This window comes from Prionailurus bengalensis, chromosome D3 (genome assembly GCF_016509475.1).
Source record: "Prionailurus bengalensis isolate Pbe53 chromosome D3, Fcat_Pben_1.1_paternal_pri, whole genome shotgun sequence".
In the NCBI taxonomy this organism is placed as follows: domain Eukaryota; kingdom Metazoa; phylum Chordata; class Mammalia; order Carnivora; family Felidae; genus Prionailurus; species Prionailurus bengalensis.
In genome coordinates this window covers 40,855,022-40,874,528 of record NC_057356.1, presented here as the reverse complement: position 1 = coordinate 40,874,528, position 19,507 = coordinate 40,855,022, and the positions used below count along the sequence as shown (strand labels likewise).

At 37.7% G+C, this 19,507-nt stretch overlaps 1 protein-coding gene across 2 annotated transcripts in view; it reads right to left on the bottom strand.

The window, feature by feature from the left end:
- The window catches only part of LPIN2 (lipin 2), an 85,552-nt gene that overhangs the window by 50,911 nt on the left and 15,134 nt on the right, over positions 1 to 19,507 (bottom strand). The window contains exon 1 of one of the 2 annotated variants that reach the window (XM_043558403.1): positions 13,885 to 14,032. The exons of the other annotated variant lie outside the window; for it this stretch is intronic. Coding sequence (XP_043414338.1) covers positions 13,885 to 13,992 — 108 coding nt within the window. The 5' untranslated portion in view covers positions 13,993 to 14,032. Of the gene's footprint in view, positions 1 to 13,884; positions 14,033 to 19,507 lie in introns of those variants that run through there. 2 annotated transcript variants of the gene reach the window in all.

Sequence of the window (19,507 nt, the reverse complement as noted above, 5' to 3'; positions counted from 1 at the left end):
ATATGGGGCTCGAACTCGTGACCCTGAGATCAAGAGACATATGCTCTACTGACTGAGCCACCCAGGCACCCCTCATTTATAAAAATTCTGACCTAAGACTGCTCTCCTTAGGGGTTCGTTCCCTAATTACAACCCACACAATTCAAAAACAACCATTAGGATAGACAGGTGAGAAGAGGGGATTTTTTTTTTTTCTTTTCACATTTTTATTTAAATTCTAGTTATCATACAGTGCAGTATTGGTTTCAGGAGTAGAATTCAGTGATTCGTCACTTACATACAATACCAAGTGCTCATAAGTGGCCTCCTTAATACACATCACCCATCTAGGCCACCCCCCCCACTTCCATCAATCCTCTTTGTTCTCTATCTTTAAGAGTCTCTTACAGTTGTTCCCCTCTCTTTCCCTCCTCCTATATGTTCATCTGCTTTGTTTCTTAAATTCCACATATGAGTGAAATCATATGGTATTTGTCTTTCTCTGACTGATTTATTTCGCTTAGCCTAATACACTCTAGTTCCATCCACATCATTGCAAATGGCAAGATTTCATTCTTTTTGATGGCTAATATTCCTGTGTGTGTGTGTGTGTGTGTGTGTGTGAGCTTCTTTATCCATTATCAGTTGATGGACATTTGGGCTCTCTCCATAGTTTGGCTACTGTTGCTAATGCTGCTATAAACATCAGGATGCATGTACCCCTTTGAATCTGTATTTTTGTATCCTTTGGGTAAATACCCAGTAGTGCAATTGCTGGATCATAGGGTAATTCTATTTTTGACTTTTCAAGAAACCTCCATACTGTTCTCCAGAGTGGCTGTACCAGCTTGCACTCCCACCAACAGTGTAAGAGGGTTCCCCTTTCTCTGCATCCTCCCCAACACCTGTTGTTTCCTGTGTTGTTAATTTTAGCCATTCTAACAGGTGTGAGATGATTTCTCATCGTGGTTTTGATTTGTATTCCCCTGATGATAAGTGATGGTGACTATCTTTTCATGTGTGTTAGCCATCTGGAGGTCTTTGGAAAAGCATCTATTCATGTCGTTTGTACATTTCTTAAGGATTATGTGTTTTTTTGGGTGTTGAGTCTGAAGTTCTTTACAGATATTGGATATTAACCCTTTACCACATATATCTTCTCCCATTCTGTAGGCTGCCTTTTAGTTTTGTTGATTGTTTCCTTCCCTGTGCTTTTTATTTTGATGAAGATATCTTATTTTTTATCTTGATAGAGTCTCAATAGTTTATTTTTGCTTTTTTTCCCCTTGTCTTTGGCAACATGTCTAGTAAGAATTTTCTCTGGCCAAGGTCAAAGAGGTTGCTGCCTGGGTTCTCTTCTAGGATTTTGATAGTGTCCTTTATCACATGTAGGTCTTTCATCCATTTTGAATTTATTTTGGGGTATGATGTAAGAAAATGGTCCAGTTTCATTCTTCTGCATGTTGTTGTCCAGTTTTCCCAACACCATTTGTTGAAGAGACTGTCTTTTTTCCATTGGATCTTCTTTCCAGCTTTGTTAAAGATTAGTTGATCATATATAGTTGTGGGTCTATTTCTGGGTTTTCTATTCTTTTCCATTGATCTATGTGTCTGCTGTTGTGCCAATACCATACTGTCTTGAAATATAGATGGAAATCCAGAATTATGATGCCTCCTGTTGCATTTTTCTTTTTTGGGATTGCTTTGGCTATTTGGGGTCTTTTGTGGTTCCATACAAATTTTAGGACTGTTTGTTCTAGCTCTGTGAAAAATGCCAGTGGTATTCTGATCGGGATTGCATCAAATGTGTAGATTGTTTTGGGTAGCAAAGACATTTTAACAATGTTTGTTCTCCCAATCCATGAACATGGAATGCTCTTCCATTTGTGTCCAAAGAAGGACTTTTCTTTAAAATATATGTATTTATTTATTTTGAGAGAGACAGAGAGAGAAAGAGAATCCCAAGCAGGCTCCATGCTCAGTGTGGAGTCCAATGTGGGGCTCAATCTCACAATTGTGAGATCATGACCTGAGCCGAAATCAAGAACTGGAGGTTTAAACAATTGAGCCACCCAGGTGCCCCTGAAGAGAGAATTTTCTGACCCAATATTCCTGTTTCAGAATTTGAACAGATACAAGATGCAATGGCTAGCTCAGAGCATAACAATAAGGCCCTGTGGATCACAATGATTTTGTCTCTCAGAGATTCCCCACTCCCCCCCAAACAAAGGGGTAAATCCCTAGTAGATTTACAAAGTAAATCTGTACTTTGGGGCTTAGGCCTTGGCACAGCTGACAGTGGGGTGGGGAGACATCTGACCCAAACAGATATTCTTGAGGTATGTACGGAGAGCCAAAGTAAGAAACTAGCTGAGCTACTTGAGCAACAATCCAGAAGGCCCACCAGCTGAAGACACTGAGATGCCACATAGCCCCAGTCCTTGCTCTCTCATCATTTCTCTGACTGATGAATGGTTAGAAGTTTCTTTGTTTGCCTGGCTTAGTGTCCAATTCTGGTATTTACCAACACAGTAGTTAAATACAGATAAGCTGATACTGATTCTGACCTGATCAAGCCACCTGGAACTCTCTACAACACCCCTCCCATCCCCCCAACGCGGCCAAAACACCCTGAGAAAATTAGTGAAAGCCTTCCTCCCCTGAGCTCAGACTTTTTTTTTTTTAAATAAACACACAATGTTAATTTCATATGTACCACAGAGAGATTTGACAATTTGCTTTTGTTTTGTTTCTGGTTTTTTTTTTTTTTTTTTTTTAAGTGAAAAAGCATGAGGCTGGCCTTAAACTTGGCTGGTGAGTTGATGAATTCAGATTTCAAATATGTCACAACATATTCTCTTTAAGGAAGTTTGGAAGCCGAGATTTCTGCTTACTGGGCTCACTTCTCTATGATTTCACCATACTCACTATCTACAAAGTAGATGAACAATTATCTTGGGCTGAGTAAGGTTGAAAAAAGGGAAGACACTTGGCCACCACAGCAATATACTTTTTTTTCCCTAGTGGTGGACCAAAATTTTACACAAGTATTTGCTTTAGCTTTTCAGCAGGTACACTTGAAGAAGGACTATGTCACCTATTTCATCTTCAAAAACCATCAATTCCCCACTTTGTACCCCCAGTCACTGACCTAATAATTTTCAGGCCAATCCTCCATAATCCAACCTAAGTTTTCTTCTCAATCTATCCAACTACTACTGTTGGCTGTTGATCTAATATTTTATAAGAGGAACAAGGTTTTAGTCTTCCTGGATGAAGAGGAGATGAGAACAAATAAAGTGTGCCCACAACAGACTGTGAACAAACAGAGTACAATGCAAAAGATGAGAAAGAAATGGGGGTGGGGGGAGGTAGAGGCATGGGCTCAAGGGCTGAGAAGAAAGCAGCAGGTGGCAAGAAGGGGTTTGTGGCTGCCCTGCCCTTTCCCTACTGCAGCACATAAGCACTCACCACACTTCAGTCATTTGCTTATGCACCTCCAAACTCTAAGTTCTGACAAAGAAAGTAAAAGTATGTATGCTGCTTCTTGTGGCTTCACTGTCTCCCCAAAGCCTGGCACAGTGCTTAACAAAGGGAGGTTCTTAATGAGTATTTTGAGATGAATGTGTATGAATTGATGAATACAAGATCTAGTGAATAGAATCAGCAAGGAGAGGGAAAAATATACACAATGTCTTGTATTGTAACCAACATGAGAGAATTCAAGATGTAAATGAAGATATATGTATATATACACATAGCCACACATTAAGAAAAATGCCAAGAATAGCCGGGACCAACCCAATGTTTCAAAAGTGATGCTCAGATATTCTGAAACCAATGCTTTTCTGCAGGTGCTGGTTTAGACTTTACAGAAAAAAACCTGCATAAATCTACTGTATGTGAGTGACAATTAAGAACAACACCCACCTCCCACGGGTAAATCTAAAAATATCCCTGTGAGAACAAATGACATCCATGCAAACTGCTCTGAAGAACGCTGAGCAGCTCTACAGCAACTTGTAGAAGAAGGGACCGCTCACTGGTCTGTCAGGGGAAGTCAGTGTGGTGAAGTCAGCTGAGGCAGAGGTAAGGCTTCAAGTGACAAAGATCATACCGTGACCAAAGACAATTACAGAAAAGAGCATGAAACGGAACAGACTCAGGTGATCATCTCCTACGAGCAAGTTTTAACTTACATGAAAATGCCCAAAATTACAATTCTATAAGGCACAGCCTTCAAGGTAAACAGCTGGTAGCAACAGTTTCTTTTCCCTAATGTTCAGCACTGTAAAAAAATACTTTAACAATGTAATTGATGCAGAGCAAAAAAAATTAAATGTTCATTTTTACACATATCTTTAGATTTCACTATACGTAATAAAATAGGTGTTCCTTGAGTAGATCCTAAAGTAGCGAGCCGCACACTAAGGAAAAGTGGGCCCTAATAACCTTGCCCCAAATGCCACATCACTCCTGTGACCAAACTCGTTTCAAACTATTGCAGCTCTGTAAAATTTAATTGTTCTTGTATTTCTTCTTCTCCCTTCATTTCCCAAATTACAGAATACTGCCTTGAAACAAAGGCAATTTCTGATAATTTAGTTATTTTTTCCTGTCATGGCTAAAATATGCCCAGTTCTAATCTATTTGTAACATGAGGTGACAGGTTATGTTACAGGTGACATTTAACCTGACCAGAGACGAGAGAGAAACACAGAAGTAAAATCATTAGGAAATGTAATGAGTTTAAGATTCAGTGGATAATCATGAAAGACATTAAATTATTACTTAGTCAACCTTACTCTAATGGTTATACCTATCAGCATATAAAAACTTCTAGCTAAATGTTCATATGAAGTCAGCTATGAAATGCAACTTTAAAATTTTAAATAGCTACACCTTGAACTATTCAAAATAAATTTTTTCAAAAAAAAATAAAGGTGTATTTTACATAAAGTAAAATTAAGCCTTTTCTAGTGTACAGTTTTAACCATGCAATCATGTAATAACCACCACAATCAAAATACACAACTAGGTAGTTTCCCAAAATGCCCCATGCCCCTTTGCAAGTCAATACTTTATCCAATCCCCATGCTAACCCCTGATCTGGTTTTCTGTCTCTATAATCTTTACCTTTTCTAAAATGTCACATAAATGAAACCATACAGTAGCCCTCTGAATATGGCTTCTTTCACTTAACATAATGCATTTGAGATTAATCATTATTGTTGCAGGTATCCACAGTTTGTCCCCTGGTGTTAAGTACTGAGTATTCTACTGTATGGATGTTCCAAAGTTTGTTTATCCATCTACCAGCTGAAAGACATCTGGGTTGTTTCCAGTGTTTGCTGATTACAAACAAAGCCATCAAAAATGTTTGTGTACAGGCTTTTGTGTGAACATAATTTCATTTCATTTGGGTAAATAACTTAGGAGTGAGACTGCTTTAGATATATTTTGCAAGGGTGATTTTGCAGCTACTGTTTTTAAGGTATCTTCAGTGTAGTCAGAGGAGTTTGTTATTAAAATAAAATCATTCTTGGGGCGCCTGGGTGGCGCAGTCGGTTAAGCGTCCGACTTCAGCCAGGTCACGATCTCGCGGTCCGTGAGTTCGAGCCCCGCGTCAGGCTCTGGGCTGATGGCTCAGAGCCTGGAACCTGTTTCCGATTCTGTGTCTCCCTCTCTCTCTGCTCCTCCCCCGTTCATGCTCTGTCTCTCTCTGTCCCAAAAATAGTTAAACGTTGGAAAAATAAATAAATAAATAAACAAAATCATTCTTTAAATTATTTTACAAAGTGGGAATAATTGGATTGTTTTATGGACTTAGAGTTTCACATGTGGGAGTTGCTTAAAATAAATATTCACTTAACACTGGTGAAAATTCAAACTACTTACTCACACTATAACTTTTAGGCTACGCATATGCTTGAAAAAACCAACAATTCAGATTTTACTCCATATTCCTCCTAGTATTAGCCATGGGGAGGTGATGGGGGAAAAAAGAGAAGAGGGCACTAACATTTATCCCTTCCAAATGCCATTTCATATACCTCCTCTCATTTAATCCTCACAATTAAGTGAGGTAAATATCATATGCATTATACTAGCAATAAAATTGGGGCTCAGAGGAGATAAGCAACTTACATGAAGTCAAACAGTTACTCTGTGATGCACAGACAAAAGCTCAGGTGCGTCTGTCTCATACAGGCTCTTTTTACTGTATCCTGGGGCCATTAGCTTCTAAAAACACTAATGCTGATAAGTTTATGTAATTTTCAGAGCTATGTATAGGAATTTCATAAGTAGCTTTTAGAAAGCCATGATGATTCTTCCACATACTATCATACATGAAAAATGTTATGCTTTTTATGATGAGCCCTAAAGGTATGATTATATTACAGTTACAAATATGTTTTAAGGAACACATTCTCATCCTAAACTTTCTAGGACAAGAGAATTGTGTGGCTAACCTGTTTTGGTGATGACCACTGGTAACCATAAGGAACTCTAAAATCTAATTGACTGGCTCACTTTCACACATGAAAGGCACACAATCTTAGCAGGTTTCTAAGGAAACCATATGTTGTATTTTCAGTGATGACTATCTCTTTAGTCCAGACACTCGTAGAACACAACTTCCTTTGAAACATTATGACTTTATTTGAAGTTCTTTTTACTCAGTGACTTAGACATCAGGAATTGACATCATGACTTCTACAGTTAAATAACAGCCGTGAGACTGGGAACAAATAAACATGTTCCTGTAGTTTGTAGGTCTAAGGAAAGACATGTTAAACTTATTTCATTTTCTTCTCATGCCCCCCAAAGAACCTCAGTTAGTGTCACAGATGAATTAGACATTTTAAACTTGTCCCATCTGTGTTAATTCCTTGGATTGAAAGTCCCTCAAGCCCCATCCCATCATATGGTACCCTGGTTAAGTCCAGGTAGGAACAAGTCAGATGAATTACTCCAGTAGGATGTGAAGGTCACTGCACCTACTTTAAATACTAACTTAACAAGGGCGTGCAGGTCCTAACTTCACAGTCTACACATCCTCAACAGCCCAAGTCTGGAGGGTTTACTCTCAGCAAGTCTGATGGACCAAGTGCCTGCTTTAGAAAGAATGCTGTGCTTCAGAAAAAGAATGCAGGCAGCCTTATCAAAAAAGAAGGCAATTCAAGGACTCAAATAAATTTGGCTTTAGTGCAACTGTGAAACTTTTTGTCATTTGAGTTGGTTGTGTGTATACTAATATACACATGGCCTCCCTGTGTATTCGAACTACTAAACATTCCCTCATGTGCACTCAATTTCTCTGACAAATTTTTGTAAAAATGCTGGCCATGAGACTGGTTTCTACTCCTCTATAAAAAACTGGGGACTTTTTCTCCTAGCTGGCTGAGTTCCCTTAGTTACAAGGGCTAGGAGTGACATAAAAATTATTTTCAGTGTAAGAAATGATGACTAACCTAAGAAAGGAAAATAATGATGATTCAACAACAAAGAGTATTCATCAAGAAAGACTACTTAACAAGGCCACAACAGCCTTTGGGTACACAATGTACCTTACATATCCAAAAGCCATCAATCCTCAAGTAAGATTAATTATAAACACTTGGGAAGCTTCTAAAACTACAATTTCCTAGAAGGAAGGCTAAAATGAACACTGTAGTATTGGACTATAATTGGAAGTCTCCATGGACAGATGCACAAATATAGATGTGCTTAGGCCTGGACTAGAATACATATTCAACATGCTAGCTTTCTCTGTTAAGAGGATCTGGAATCAAGGATACCATTACAAGCAACCAACACACCTAGAGCCCAGATCTTGATGTATAAATACCATTCTTCCAATAAAAACAACCATGGCTCCTTGAAGAAGTAACTGATCCCAGGGCTGGAGACAGGGAAAAATACAAGTTGATGCTAACAGTGCCAGAAAAGTAGGAAAGTGCTCAAAATCAAGAGAACAGGGATATGTTAAAGGAACACAGGAGCTAACGTGAAAAGAGCTCCCAAAGGTTAGAGCTAGAACAATCTGAGCAACAAAATGTTAGTATTATAACCTCAGAATAAAACACTCATGAGTCCATAATGACAGACAGACAGACAGACCTACATACATACATAACCAAGCAAGCAAGCAAGCAAGCAAGCAGGGAGAAGGGGCAGTTTTCTCTTAAAGATGAACTCCAATTAATAAAGAATAAGGGAGATAGAAAACCACTATTAGAACACTACAGTTAATAACTGTGGCATGCAATGGATGTTTAAAAATAAGAGGACAAAAGTCTGAGGAGAAACAGGATGTTCACATATTCTTAAAGTCTCCCCAAAGACACATATTCATTACAAAAGGAAAAACAGTAACTTTACAGTAGAGAAACCTGGCAGATACCACCTTAAGCAAGTGAATTTGGGAAATTTCACCAGTAATAAAACATACTGATGAGGCGCCTGGGTAGCTCAGTCAGTTAAGTGCCTGACCCTGGCTCAGGTCATGATCTCACAGCTCAGGAGTTCAAATCCTGCATTGGGTTCTGCACTGACAGTGAAGAGCCTGCTTGGGATTCTCTCTCTCTCTCTCTCTCTCTCTCTCTCTCTCTCTCTCTCTCTCTCCTGCCTTCTCCCACTCATGCTTTCTCTCTCAAAATAAACAAACTTAAAAAAACAACAACAACCCATACTGGCATCATGGAACTCCTGATATGACATCACGTCTGTGGTATTGTTGCCAAAAAAATACATGACTTCTGTCTTATTAGGAGACAACACCAAACAAACTCAAATTGAGGAAAATTCTACAAAATATCTGACCAACAATCACTGAAAGTGTTAAGGTCATGAAAGATAAGGAAAGACTGAGGAACTGTCACTGGCAGACTACAGTGACATTACCAAACGCCAAGCTGGGATATTGGATTGGATCCTGAAACAGAAAAAAGACTTTAGCAGGGGAAAATATGAATAAAGCCTATAGTTCAGGTTTAAAAACAAAACAGAACAATTCCTAAGCTCTACTGCCCCCTTTAATTGTCTGGGAAATGGGAATCTCTGCCCTTGACTGTCACTAGAATCACGGAGGAGCTCTGAGGTATCCTGATGACCAGGCCACCCCACCCCCCCCACCGCCCCCACCAGATTACAGGTATAGGTACTTTTTAAAGCCCCAAGAAACCCTAAAATGGCATCTTACACCAAGCTGTGTCTGATGACTGCAAGCAAAGGGATCAATGCCTAGCCCCCTCTTGAGAACATCACTGAGTGGGGAGTGAACAGAATTGAAGGGTGTACTTCCTATTCCTCTCCTGCCTCACTTCCCGTAAAGGAATTACTTTTCTAATAAATTCTATCACTCTATAATGGTTATGACTTCATGCTTTGTTAGAATATAAAAGATGACAAATGACTTTTACAATCTTAACTACTGCCCCTTGACCTAACTTATCATAGCCTATTTGCAGTTCAAATGAAGTTCAGATAAATTCCAGAGAATGCAGTAACATTCTGGAGATTACATAACTCTCCCTTCAGGTTTTCCTGGGATTCACTTTAGGGAAATTTCTGATGAAGGTCTTTCCTACACAGATATAGCTATGGTTAAGATGGTACAGCAAAGGCACACGAAGTTCTAAACATGATTTTATCACAGTTAAAATGGTACTCTAATAAAATAAGATCAGCATACTGTTACTCCTACCCTTTGAAAAATACCTTCCCTAAATATCTTAAGTTAAGCAAAGAGAGCTCAGACAATGATTCTAGATAATGCAATAGGTTTCCAAGAAGGGACAAATAAATATATTTTTCTAGAACAGCCAGCAAGAGTGAAAAATAACCAAAAACATTATTTTCCCTACTTTCAATTAGCTAAGTAATGTAAAACACAAACACAAAAATTATCTACTCTAGGGGTGCCTGGGTGGCTCAGTCATTTAAGTGTCCGACTTCAGCTCAGGTCATGATCTCACAGATCCTGAGTGAGTTCCAGCCCTACGTTGGGCTCTGTGATGACAGCTCAGAGCCTGGAGCCTGCTTCAGATTGCGTATCTCCCCTATTCTCTGCCCCTCCCTTGCGTGCACTCTCTCTCTCTCAAAAATAAACAAATATTAATTTTTTTTTAAATAATCTACTCTAGAACTGGAGTCTATAATTTTTTCTTCAGTAGAAATGGGCTGATTTTGAATATTTAATACCTAAGAAATGAATATAAAACAAAGAATATAAAAAGGTAAATGTTTTTTCCAAGTGAGGTAAGAGTTTTATTTCAATCCTTTCAGAGAGCTGTGTCTAATTCCTCTAGACTGGACGGACACCTGACTTGTAACATCTAAAGACAGTGATGGGATCACAACTTCTTTTTCCTATGCATAAGACTGACTCACCAGCACCTGGATCAAATCTGCAATATTGGGATTATTCCAATCAAATGGGTAAAAGCTCAGCTAATAGGGAGTATGTAATCAGGACCAGGTATGTGGATAAACTAAAAGAGGCAGCATTTATATAGCCACTTACTGAAATCTGTCCAGTTGTGTTACAAACTCAGAGCAGCAAGCAATTCAGACATACTAGCAAATGCAAAAAAAAAAAAAAAAAAAGTGAGTATCTAACAGATCCAGTGTGGCACAAGATTTGCTGAATGAAAATAATTTTTTCTTCAATAATTCAGTCATGCACTCTACAGAATTGTGGAGTAGTTGTGTGTATGCACGTCTCTAAGTCTTTCATTTCTGACAATAGATAGGGGCACACATACAAAAATGGGTAATAATTTTCAAAAAGCCTAGACATATATCTGGCCAGAGCCTCTATCCTACTCTCCACAACTGGTGAGCTCATCTGTGGCATCAGGATTAAAGAGGCAAACAAGTGAAATTCCAGGAGAATTTACGCCCCCCAAATTGCCCACGTAGGAAACAACACCACATTTCTGTAAGGAAATAAAATTCTATGCAACTAAATATTTAATTTTGTGAACACTGTCCATGCTGGATTGGAAGAACATGTTTGGTTTTGGACCCATTCATCCAGTGTTGTTCTAAAATTTCGGGCAGCAGGAAGTAATGACAAAATGTGCTATGGTTGGGGATTGAGGGGGAGGCTTCCCCATCTCCACAGAGGTTTCCTAGTTCAGTATAAAGTGCTCTGCCCCAAGCCACACGCCCCACCTACAGGGTGACTTGCTATCTTCTACCGCTGTTTGTTAGTAAACCTTGCTGAAATAATATAAACATACAAAATTCTCACTTACAAAAACAAAAACAAGTCTTTTGGACTCAACCACACTAGTGCCCAGGTCCTTTGACAAAGAGTGCAGAGGGACAAGGATGGAGAAGGACTGCCTTCTTGGCTTCCTCGAGTCCCCTGCCACTGGTGAGGACATGAAAACACAAAGTCAAGTTCTCTCTTCTGCCCCATGAGCAGGTCTTACAGCCTCTGTTGGGGTTCTCATCTCTAAAAGGAATGGCCAGATGCTGTCTAGAGTCTCCACAGAAAGATTTGATTCTAAAAGTATTTCTTAGGATTACAAGTTTGGCTAAGAACTCCTGTAGTCAATATGTTGCCCTAATTTAAATAAGTGGTGGAAATTAAGGCCAGCAGATTTTGGAACTTCAGAGTATTTAAATATGAAATAATTTGGTCTTTTTCTTACCAAATAAAGGAATTATCTTCACCTGTTTAAAAATTATGGAAACCTTTTTTTCAATTCCTAATTTCTAACAAAGCATATAAGTCTTTTCATGGTTTTTTTAAACTATTAGATTTTATACATTTATGTTCCAAATTCATAAAATCATCTCCTTTAAGATAGAGACATTCGGGGCGCCTGGGTGGCGCAGTCGGTTAAGCGTCCGACTTCAGCCAGGTCACGATCTCGCGGTCCGTGAGTTCGAGCCCCGCGTCAGGCTCTGGGCTGATGGCTCAGAGCCTGGAGCCTGTTTCCGATTCTGTGTCTCCCTCTCTCTCTGCCCCTCCCCCATTCATGCTCTGTCTCTCTCTCTGTCCCAAAAATAAATAAACGTTGAAAAAAAAAAAAAATTAAAAAAAAAAAAAAAAAAAAAAAAAAAGATAGAGACATTCATTCACCTTCCAACAAGAGGTGTGCCCAGGCGGCATATGAGTAGTAAGGAGAGTCAGGGTCACTGAGGGCCTGTATCCTGAAAACTAGGTTTCTCTGTCTCCCTGCTCACCACACACATACACACACACACACCCAAGTGACAAAGTCTAACTCTCATATAATCAATACAGTTCATTAAGCAGATATCAAATCCAGTGTTCCAAACACTAGCCATCCAGAAAATCCAAGTTTCTCTTGGGGCAGGGGAGGTGACTCATGGGATTTCAATGTTCTAACATTAACACGAAAGGGAACTGTTAATAAAATGCAGTCTAATCAAATACCCATTGACCTCTCTCTAGAAAACACGAGTAGCACGAAGCATAAGAACTTTTTCTGGTGATGGGTGGTTTGCGTGTTAGTGCTACTCACTAAAAGAATTTTTTAAATATTTCATCAAGATTCAGCTATGTTCACTATTCTCTCTGCTGACCTTTATGACCAATGTGCATGAAGCCATAAATATATACTATTAAAAAGGAAATTTCAAAAGTAAATTACCTCTCCCTATATACTTAACTTCCATTCATATTCAAACAATGTCCAGTTCCATAAGTTCCTAAGAACCCTGAACAAGTACACTTTCATCAAGTCCAAAAAGCAAAAGCACACAAATGTGATAACATTTTTAAAGGTGACAAAAATTTGTGTAACTTTAAAAATCAACATGATTATGAGTCACAGATTTTTGAAATTATCGACCTGTTCTTATTTTACCCTTGTTTTCATGAAAACAAACATTCTTAATCTTCTAAGAAATACCTTTACCTCATGGTATTTACTTCTGATTATTTTTAAAGGAAAAGGTTCCACAGGTAGAGTTAAATTATATTATCTTCTATTTACCTGATTTTATTTCCTTAATGCAGACTTCTAGAACTTATACTTCTGTATGATTTTTTTTTTAATTTAAATTTCTTTTTAATGTTTACTTATTTTTGAGAGAGAGAGAGAGAGAGAGACAGAGACAGAGACAGAGACAGAGACAGAGACAGACAGACCATGAGCGGGGGAGGGGCAGAGAGAGTTAGGGAGACACAGAATCTGAAGCAGGCTCCAGGAAGTCAGCACAGAGCCCGATGCAGGGCTCGAACCCATGAACCACAAGATCATGACCTGAGCCAAAGTCGGACGACCAAACGACTGAGCCACCTAGGCGCTCCTGACTTGTTTTATTTTATATCTTATCTAGATTAAACAAAAAAAACAAAAAACAAAAACCAAAAACGTCAATTTGCATTTTGCCCACATAAGTCAAGTTTATAAAATTTTTTTGTTTGTAATCACAGAAGAAAGACTGCATTCTTTTGTATCATAGAATAAAATGCCAGTTTCAAAATATTAGTTTAGTTTTCAAAAAATTGTGGCTAGGACAATAAAAACCATGAAATTTTTAAATGTTTTCTATTCCTCAACTACTGTACTTAGAGATGCAAAAATGTGAAACCAGATAGGTTTAGTCTGAAGCCTAGTTTAAAAAAAATAAGCAGCAACCTCATTATTTTTCTAGGCAGAAAGTTATTTGTTAATAGAGAAATAGAGAAAATAGAGAAGAGTATAAAGATGGTGTAGCGTGAATGAGGGAGAAGAGGTACCAGATATTTCTGTTGAATGTAACATTAAAAGGTAATAAAATCCGTGACGATGTTACATTTTCCAAAGAAAAGGCATTAGCCATTTTCTTTTGGTGGGTGTCCCCCCCTCTTCCCTCTAGACTACAGACTGAGCCAGCGAGCAAGCAAAGGGAAGGACACTGATGCAAGTAACTCACCAGGATACCAGCAGGGGCCTTTCCATGGTAAACACCTTCAGTTTCACTTAATAGGCCTTCACGAACCTTCTTCTCTTCATCTGTACTATCATCTTCTAAGTAAAACATCTTAAAACTGAACTAGCTTATCATGTCTTTTTTTCAGAGACAAAGTTACAGTTCTAAATTATCAAAACGGAAAGCCACTCTGCTGACAAACTGAGTACAAACCGTTTGCACACACAGTAATATGGCTAAAACTGAAAGGAAATGGTTCTTTAAAAAAAAAAAAGCAATACATACAACGTCTTTACCAATAAGATTTGCTCAAAACACCTCAACCCCTTCTCTCTAAAGAAGATAAGGAGGGGCATGGGACAGGCTGTGCCATGTGTTTACACTGATAGGTACCAAGTCCTGCCCAATCACATGACGGTCCCTACAGCTTCCATCACACAGGACACGGATTGAGTTAATGATTCTCCAAATCAATCACATCCTCGTTTTTAGAAATAAAAACAACTATACTTATAGAGAAATAATCTTATACAATCATTTAAGGGAAAATAGTTTTCATATATTTTCTAAGCATCAACAAGCTTCCCAAAGACAGCAGGTTACACATGCTTTCTACAACTCAGTAACCAACAATTTTTTGTCATATTGGCATGACCCAATTTATTTTCACAATTTCTGAATGGAAGATAGTGTACTCAGCCCTGTAAATAATGAAAAATTTATAATAAATTATATGTTAACATATTATTAATTATATTGTTATATATTAACCTGTAGTACAACAATGAAGAGTATGACATTGAACCACTGTAAAAATCAAACATTCCTGGTATTTCCTTTCTACCTTTCTGTAAATCAACATATGTATACTATTTTACTCAATACAGTTGTCTAGGGCTGTGATGTTCCTTACAATTAGCCATCAACCACATGTGGCTATATCTATAATGTTGCTAGAACCAACTGAGATGTGCTGTAAGTATAGAATACTATACCTAGAATTAAAAAAAAGTGAAATAATCTAATTTTTTATACATACATGTTAAAATGATACTATTTTGGACATGTTGAATATGATATACTCTTAAAATTATATTTTACCTGTTTTTTCTTTTTTTACTTTATGTAATTTAAAATTACATAAACGGCTCCCATTATATTTCTATTGGACAAAGCACTACGGTAGGGCCCTGAGACAATCTTGAGAAAAAGGATGTTTAGTTGAAGTTCTACTAATGAAGAAATGAAGACAGGATTTTTAATCATTCCATGGAAGTATTGTGTTAATTCATCAACAATATACTAGCTGATCCTCATGTATTTAATGTTCAAATTATTAAACTTTTTTTTCTATGTCTAAACATCACAAAAAGACAGTATTTCCAAATGTTTGACCAAGTAAGGGGAGGCGGGTAAGGTTTACCACAGCAATATATTGCTAAGATCCATATAATAAAAATATTAAATGGCAGAATTTAAAACTAAATTCACCAATATGAGAAGTGGCAAAAATTTAGCTTGATTCAGTAGGTTACACTGCTTGCTGCCCAACCTACAGATATTAATGTGTGCCTGGAGTACATGATGCCCACTGGTGCTTATTATCTAACTCAGTATATAACAGTTAACACAAATTCCTCTGTTTAAAAGAGAAGTGTGGTTTTTTTTTTTTTGGCCTAAATATTAAACATATAACAATTTAAACCTCTTCCTCTATGTCCTATTATAGTTCTAGATCCCTGGCATCAGACGGCAGTAAGAAAAAAAAACTGATATTGGGGTGCTACCAATGGGAAATAAGACATCGGGGAGAGGGAGAAGCAAATAAAAGAGAATGAAAAAGAAGATTAAGGAAAAACTACATAAGAAAATGAGAAAGGGGTTAAAAAGGAAAAACAGAGGAAATAAAACTGGGAAGTGATGAGAAAATACACAGGTGGAATGACAAGAAAAGGGGAAAACTGTTAAGAAAGGTAAATGGTGGGATAAAGATACTGGAAAAAGGGAAAAATAAAAACTTCATTTTAAAAATGAGTAAACTGAGGCATACAGAGACATCAGGCAGTTGGCCCAAGGCCACCCATTTAGTTGGACCTGATTTCTGGTTTGGTGCTTTCTCCCATAATGCCATGCTGAGACCAGAAGAGAAAGTGCTAGGGAAAGGAGGATGGTGGTTGACCAGAAGGAAAGAGAAAGGGCTAACAAGAGAAGAGAGGCAAGAGCCTAAGATTAGTGGGTATGACCTCTGTTCGGGCAACCTTCACCTCAAACACCTCTTACACAATAATCAACCCCTAGGCCAGTCACTTCAGTTTTCTCTTAAGTCTTGGTATCGTTTCACTGTTTGTTTGGATTGATGACTCACAGAATGTTCTGACTGCAAGTGAACATGCACCATGGACCCAGACAGGGTGAGCGCATCTTCCAAACACCAATTTTGTAAGAGGCACACACCTCCAGCTTCCCCTAGCTGTGACTGTGGATCACCTGACTCCCAGCTAGTACCTGACATTCTGGTTCCAGCCCATCATTTGAGTGGTGGCACTTTTTGGACTTGGTCAATAAAAGTTAAAATTACAATGAATAATTCTTAATTATCCATATGGTTTTTCAGAGAAAAATGTTACTGTACTGTCAAACTTTTCCTCTAAAGGCAAAGATAATAAATGGTAAGTAGTCAAGAAAGACTACTTTTTACTTTTCCTAGACTTAAATCTTTCAAGAAAAGGCCTATCTTGGAGAAACAAAGCTAAAATGCTAGTCAGGAGAGTCAGAATCTTGTTTAGACTCCACAGCTGATAATGATGCTAGTAAAATACACATCTTTGTTTCTTTTCACTACTGATCCCCTAAGTATATGAGACTTAGGAGATTAAGTATTAAAAAGCTTTTAAAGGTGGCACAGGGATTTACTTAAAACTTCTTAACCTGAAATCTGCTTATTTGAGGTTGAGCTAAACTGGTTCCACAGAAGTACTTATACAAGTTATATTCAGACTTTGATACAAAAAATGAAAATAACCTACATCCCCCCAGTGGTCAAACTGTGGAATAGCAACTTATTTCTACTGAAATACCCATGACGAGGTAAAGAACACTAAAAAGTTCTTACTAGAACTCATGATGAAAATACTTTTTAAAGCCTCGGTTACAAACAATTCATAATCTTTACCATAATTATTCTACAGCAAAGGAATTAACTCAAGTACATGTCCGTATCTTCAAAAGCACTCACGACTGAGGCCCACACACAAAGGACTACAGAGTTCCTTGAGCCAGAATGGCTCTCATCATCTATACTAATGAAGTTTTTCTTCTTATATCTGGAATTACTTATAATTCACTGTTTACTTATGAAAAAAGGGACTTATATGCATTCTTCAAAACCAAGAGCAAAATTCCTCTTGATAATTCTCTGAGGTTTTTCAAACATTTACAATTTAACTGCTTATTGGATAATGGCTAGTTTACTCAAGGTTCTAGTGTTTCATTATATCCTCATACAATCCCCAACTCTCTGAACAGGGTAGCCAGTGACTATTTCACTTGAGCTTTGAATGAATGAAAAATCAAATGCATTTGGGTCTTTTCAGGAACAGAGGAGAAAAAACTGGAAGGGTCTCCTGAGGCCCAACTTAAAGTATCTTTCTCAAAGGTAATCTTGTTGACAACTTATATTTTAACCTTTAAAATTTAACACATTTTGCATTCTACTCTGATGCATCCATTTAATATGAAAAAAAAAGTGACTGAATAAAGGTTTCTTCTACAAAATTCAAGGGTTAATTTATCACATTTACTCTAGGGCCTAGAATATCTTCAGTTAACATATCCCATTTTAGGGAGTTTGGGACTAAAAAATCTTTGAAGCTGAACCCTTCTGACACTAATGTTCTAGGTCAAACTTTCACCCAATATTCTGAGACCAGAGAGATTATACTGAGAGTTGTCTGGCTGTAGCTATCAAGTGTATCTGTTTGATCATTAAGATCATAAAGCTAAACAGCCCAATTAAGGATGAGAAGAATCATGGCTTGACTTGTGTCGCCAATTCTGGACAACACTTCCAATAAAATAAAGCCAGAAACAAATGGGGAATGCTCTGCTCCAAATTCCCACGGCAGCTGCTTCAGTGGCTGTGGCTGTGGCTGTGTGTGTGGGTGTGTGTGCCCATCCACGTCCTGTTAATCACAACTGTTTCTGTTTAAATGTTTCTCTTTCTTTTCTCATTTCACCCTCTGAATAGCGGTGTGAAATGACCCTGTCGCCATGGTGACACTCAGAGATGACACCCTAAGTACATAAACAATTTTCTGTACTAGGACTAGGTCACCCCATTTCACCTACACTCAAGAAATCCTGTTGAAATGCAAGCCATATTATTATCAAATTTAAAAATTGTAAATAATTTTAAAAGTGTGACACTTCTATCTTTTAGAAACAAATTTGTTGCTATAAACTCACCACTAACAGGAGCACACCAGTGTATCACACTGAGGCCAAATGAAGATACTTTAAAGGAAGTACAGTATTAGATTTCTCCATGCCAGGTCAAAAGTGAGATGGCTTAGAACTTGCCATAGAAAACTATGACAAATAATAAATGAAGTAAGCAAGACTTAATATCATTAACACAATCCAAAGAAAAATAAACAAAAATTCTAACAAATTATGAGATAAGCATCATGCAAGGACCCAAGTCAGTTGTACACTCACATTCCTTGGCTCTCAAGAAGAATTTCCCCTTCTTCAGCTAGTTTTGCATATATCTAACTAAAGATTTTCTGGACCACTTGAAAAACTGGTGATGGTTGTTTTAACTACTTTGTTGCTGTAACTGCACCTCCTTGAATTCCTTACAATTTTTTTTAATTAAAAAAATACTGGTAATTAGCGTCTTCCAGTCCTCTTCTTCCATCCATATAAGTGAACTGCTACTGTAATGTTGATTAAGTATTTAGAGACCAGGAACTCAGCAACAATCTCTTGGATATGCAGTTTCTTGAGGAAAATGTAAAAATTCTATCACACATAAAATTCATACAAATAATAATAAATATGCTAGGACCTCAAGAGAAAAGTGTATAAAAAGACATAGCCAACTGACATCCCATATACATAACTATTACTGACAGTGAGAACCTGCTCAAGTTTTACAGCTGCTAGAGAAGCCAGGATATAATAAACCAAGGCTTGACTCCAGAGCCTTTGCTTTTAACCACTTCACTGATGTTTAATTTACAATTTGCTTGCTATCATACTGATAAACTTAAAGAAAATACCATCCAAGCAACTGGGATTATCATTTTAATAAAAAATCATCATGAGCACTACTGGGAAGAGTCATCCTGGTAGGACAAACAGGTGAAAGTATAAATTTATAAATTTTTATCTGTAGCCTTAAATGGGCCCCCAGTGTAATCTGGCAACCCTGAGAAAGGCTTGCTCTCCCAATTTGTTTCTTTTTCAAACCTGAAGGTTTCTCAATTTGATGGCATCTACCTCACCCTTCCCTTCCCATCAGAATATGCAGCATTTCATACTCTTGCATGCAGGTTCATTTGTGTTCTTCAGGAAATGAACAGCAAAATGGCTAAAATACATTGCTATGACAATGGTAACTTTA